This window comes from Staurois parvus, unplaced genomic scaffold (assembly GCF_062004578.1).
Source record: "Staurois parvus isolate SC_StPar_1 unplaced genomic scaffold, SC_StPar_1.0 ptg001796l, whole genome shotgun sequence".
NCBI lineage: Eukaryota > Metazoa > Chordata > Amphibia > Anura > Ranidae > Staurois > Staurois parvus.
Window position 1 is genome coordinate 15,001 of NW_028319592.1, and position 5,000 is coordinate 20,000.

The 5,000-nt window shown below is 51.9% G+C and overlaps 1 protein-coding gene across 6 annotated transcripts in view; it reads right to left on the reverse strand.

Annotated features, from left to right (window-relative positions):
* The window catches only part of ANKRD35 (ankyrin repeat domain 35), a 67,305-nt gene that overhangs the window by 8,961 nt on the left and 53,344 nt on the right, over positions 1-5,000 (reverse strand). For all 6 annotated transcript variants that reach the window (XR_016308784.1, XR_016308785.1, XR_016308786.1 and 3 more), the window contains exon 10: positions 162-2,399. Coding sequence is in view for 2 of the 6 variants with exons in the window: in XM_089663887.1 (XP_089520013.1) it covers positions 162-2,399 (2,238 nt within the window). In the remaining 4 variants the exon portion in view is untranslated. The remainder of the gene's footprint in view (positions 1-161; positions 2,400-5,000) is intronic.

A 5,000-nucleotide genomic window follows, 5' to 3' on the forward strand; every position in this document is an offset into this window, starting at 1 on the left:
AGCAAACTCAACGAGGTTTCTAAACTTTTTAAGAACGTTCCTCAAGTTTAAAAGTCTAATTGTTCCCAAATCTAAAAGTAAAAACATATTTCCATCTTGACATACACTTTAAGGAAACAATGAGGATGAATGTAACTAACCCAGCTGCCTCCTTCACTTACTTTCTCCTGTTTTTCTTGGGACACTCTAGACAGTAGGTCGTACTTTTGATTGAATTGGCGACTCTCTTCTTCATACTTCTGGACCTTCATCTTCAGAATTTCAGCTTCTCTCTCCAGTTCCCTAACTTTGCCATCCAGGACCACCACCTTTTCCTGCTCAGATGCCAGCTGGTCCTTACATCGGTTGGCCTGCTCTGTAGTTTTGTTTTGTTCCTTGGTTAGGACCTGGACTTCCTCTCGCAATGCTCGAAGTTGGACCTCCAGATTTTCCCTGGCTCTTTCAAACGCCTGCAGCGTGTTTACTTCCTTTTGCCGTAAAGCTTGGCTTTCTTCAGCCTCCTGTTCCAGCTGTTGCTTTAGGACTATGACTTCCTCGCATTTGCCCTCCAGTGCCACCTTGCAGGCTTCGTTCTCTTCCTTCAGAGCCATGACTACACTTTCCAGGTCCCCCATTCGGCTTTCCACTTCTGCTTTGGAGACAGAGTTAGAGGTTTGGAGTTCAAGTTGATCTTTGAGCTCTACCACGCTACCCATGGCTTGGAACAGCCTTTGCTTTACGTCTTCTATCTCCTTGACCTTGCCATGCAAGTCGTTCTTCATTTCATTGAGACTGTTTTTGTGCTCCGTCATAGATATGGTCTGAACTTGGTCATCCAGAAGCTTAAGGTTCTCCTTTTGTAATGCGGCCACCTGCTGCAAAGCCTCGTTGTATTGTCTGACCAGAGTCCCAACATTCCAGTAGAGCTCTTCTAAGATGTCCGAGCTGAACATCTCAACGCTTCTGTTGTTCTCCACCTGGAGGACCTCTGGAGGAAAGCTGTCCCTCAGCACGGCCATTTCACTTTGCTGAGCCTCCAGTCGTGCTTTTAGCTTTTTGAGTTTGTCCTGCTCCGACTGCAGTTCATCGGATAAGACTCCGATTTGGTGTTTGTAATCCTTACACCGAAGTTCAGTTTCTTGCCTCATGGCAAACTCTGACTGCATGCTCTCCTGCAGGGCAAGGAGTCCTTCTTCGAGGTTTTGCTTTTCCTGAATGACTTGGTTCATTCTGGAGAGAAAGTCAACGTTGGTGGTCTTAAGAGAGGACAGTTCTGCCTCTAAGCCTCGAATCGTTTGTTTTAAGGCGTCTATACTCCTCTCGTGGTCACTGATTTGGGCATCATAAAGGGATTGTCCTCTGCTGAGTTGGGCTATACTGTTTTTAGGACAATACGTTAAGTCTTCTTGTAAACAAGGCACATTGGTTTCTACAGGACGGTAGTGTTCTAAAGCATTGATTGTCCTGTTCCCCTTGGCTTTCTCATCCGTGGTACCGTTCACAAGATCGGAGTCTGCTCTTTGCAACGAACCTACGTTCTGCTGTAGTCTCTCGGTTGTTGCAATATAATTCTCTATTGATGCCACGGTGGTTTTCCAGTCCTCTGCACTTTTTTCCAGAATGCCCTTTGGCACATAACCCGAGCACCTCTTTGATACTTCATTGTTTTGCCTTACCTCAACGTTAACACAGTTGCTTTTTAGCTTCATAAGGAACTCGCTCAAGGCGGCCATTTCAGTCAATGCCTGGCCATTGGCAGATCTCTTCGTCTGACCACTGCCAACATTTTCCTCTTGCCTTTCCAATTTATGTAACAGCACCAGAAGTTCTTCTTTCTCTTTGGTCACCTCCGAGATCTGTTCCTGCAGATCTTCGACTACCGTACTTTGTATTCGCTTGCGCTTCTCAAATTGTGACAACACTTCCCTCATGTTCTCCAAGTGGCCTTCCAGCTCCATCACTTTCTTCCTCGCACCCTCTTCCTTCTCCTTTGCTGCAGCAGCTTCGCTTTGAAGAAGCCTCGTTTCTTCTTGGTGCTGGTATTTCATCTTTTCAGCCTCTGCAGCCTTGGAAGTGAGGATCTTGATCCTCTGGTCTAGAAACTTCCTCTCGTTTACCTGATCTTTTAAAGTCCTAACTTGTTCCAGAACTCGAGACAACAGGCCACAGGTGTCTGAGGTGGGAACTCCGGCCATAGCTCCAAGGTTCTCGGGTTGCCTGTCCAAAAGACCCTCCAAACTCTCTGTAAGTTCTCGAATTCTGTTGTTTTCTACCCTTTGCTCCTCGGTTATCCTCTCGATTTCTTGGGTCTTCATCATCAGTTCTCCCTGTAGCCAAACTCCTCGCTTTTGCTCTTCGTGAAATCTTTTCTTCCATATGGTGACCAGTTCTTGCTCTTGGCTTGAGTTCGGTGAGGCAGCCTGAAAATATATATTTGTAAATATCATACATTTAGCTTTATTTTACCTGTTGGTCAAGAAAATGTGTAAAATGGTCCATTGTTGGTGGAGTACTCGGCATTTTATCGGTCCTTTAATCTGTGGCAGTTGGCTGAACTCTCGGGCTTGGATATAGATTAGTCCAAAGAGCCAACAAATGAAAGTGTATGCTAAAACTGTTCTCTGCGGAAGGGTTGGAGCCCCTGTCAAGTTCTTATCTCTGCTCGAGGTGGTCACCCTCCCTATTCGTTCTGGTGACCATTGTCACCAAGAAAGTGATGGGAAATCCAAAATTCTACAGGTGTAACACTCGCCTCTCCTGGGATCCAGTGCCAGGCCTCCTCTCTGATGTGTGGCCACCGGAACTTCACCCAGGGCGTCGGCACCGCAGCAAGCCGGGAAACGGCTCTCTTAATTGGCGCTGCAGCCAATCAAGAGACAGCTCTCCTGATTGGTGTTGGCTTTAAATGGGAAAGAGACATGTGCCCTTCATGCCAGTGTTGCTATACTTTGGCTTGCCCCAGTGTCTCCTGTGCACCCGTGTCTTCAGTGTGTCCCCATGTGTCTCTGTGACTCTTAAGTGCTCCCTGTGCACCCCTGTGACTCTAATGTACCCCTGTGACTCTAATGCACCCCTGTGTCTTCATTGTGTTTCTGTGCATCCCTGTGCCTCCAAGTGTTTGCTGTGTGCCACCATGTCTCTGGGGCGTTCCCTGTGTCTCTGGGGCGTTCCCTGTGTCTCTGGGGCGTTCCCTGTGTCTCTGGGGCGTTCCCTGTGTCTCTGGGGCGTTGTGTGCCTCCATTGCGCCCCGTGCTTCCAAATGTGCCTCCAGTGCGCCCCTATGCCTCTAGTGCATTGTGTGCTTCCAGTGCGCCCCTGTGCTTCCAAATGTGCCTCCAGTGCGCCCCTGTGCCTCCAGTGCGCCCCTGTGCTTCCAAATGTGCCTCCAGTGCGCCCCTATGCCTCTAGTGCATTGTGTGCTTCCAGTGCGCCCCTGTGCTTCCAAATGTGCCTCCAGTGCGCCCCTGTGCTTCCAAATGTGCCTCCAGTGCGCCCCTGTGCCTCCAGTGCGCCCCTGTGCTTCCAAATGTGCCTCCAGTGCGCCCCTGTGCCTCCAGTGCGCCCCTGTGCTTCCAAATGTGCCTCCAGTGCGCCCCTGTGCCTCCAGTGCGCCCCTGTGCTTCCAAATGTGCCTCCAGTGCGCCCCTGTGCCTCCAGTGCGCCCCTGTGCTTCCAAATGTGCCTCCAGTGCGCCCCTGTGCCTCCAGTGCGCCCCTGTGCTTCCAAATGTGCCTCCAGTGCGCCCCTGTGCCTCCAGTGCGCCCCTGTGCTTCCAAATGTGCCTCCAGTGCGCCCCTGTGCCTCCAGTGTGTTTTGTGCACCCCTGTGCCTCCAGTGCGCCCCTGTGTCTCCAGTGTCTTTTGTGCATCCCTGTGCCTCAAGTGTGCCCCTGTGCCTCAAGTGTGCCCCTGTGCCTCAAGTGTGCCCCTGTGCCTCAAGTGTGCCCCTGTGCCTCAAGTGTGCCCCTGTGCCTCAAGTGTGCCCCTGTGCCTCAAGTGTGCCCCTGTGCCTCCAGTGTGCCCCTGTGCCTCCAGTGTGCCCCTGTGCCTCCAGTGCGCCCCTGTGCCTCCAGTGCGCCCCTGTGCCTCCAGTGCGCCCCTGTGCCTCCAGTGCGCCCCTGTGCCTCCAGTGCGCCCCTGTGCCTCCAGTGCGCCCCTGTGCCTCCAGTGCGTTTTGTGCACCCCTGTGCCTCTAGTGCACCCCTGTGCCTCTAGTGCACCCCTGTGCCTCTAGTGCACCCCTGTGCCTCTAGTGCACCCCTGTGCCTCTAGTGCACCCCTGTGCCTCCAGTGTGTTTTGTGCATCCCTGTGCTTCCAAGTGTGCCCTTGTGCCTCCAGATGTGCCCCTGTGTCTCCAATGTGTCCCCATGCCTGTAAGCGCTCACTGTGCACCCCTGTCTCCTGTACACCCATGTGCCTCCAAATGTTTGCTGTACACCACCATGTCTCCAGTGTCCCCATTTGTTTCCCATGTGTCCCCTGTGCCCCCGTCTCCAGGGTGCCCCTGTGCACCCCTGTGTCTCCAGTGTGTTTCTGTGCATACCTGTGCTTTCAAGTGTCTCCAGTGCACCCCTGTGCACCCCCCGTGTCCCCTGTGTCTCCCGTGTGTTTCTGTGCTTTCAAGTGTCTCCAGTGTACCCGTGTCTTCCAGCGTCTCCCATGCATCCTTGTGCCTCCAAGGGTTTCCTTTGCGCCCCCATACCCTCAGTGCCCCCGTCTGTCTCCAGTGCTCCTCTACACCCGTGTCTGTGGACTGTCCCTTTCTGATTGGACACGAGAGCCCAGGCCACAACAACCAGACCAGAAAGTAAGGGGAAAGCCTACCAATGGGGGCAATTCTTTCAGTCTAAACTGTCTAAAAGGGGATTTTCCACTTCCTGTTGTATCTGTAGGAGGGGAAATGAAGATAAATCGCCCCGGTGGGGACACAGACGGCAACAAAAACCAGACAAAAAATATCCAAATTAAAATGCGTTTTGGGGTTTAGATCTACTGAACATTCTGACCCAAAACATGAAATC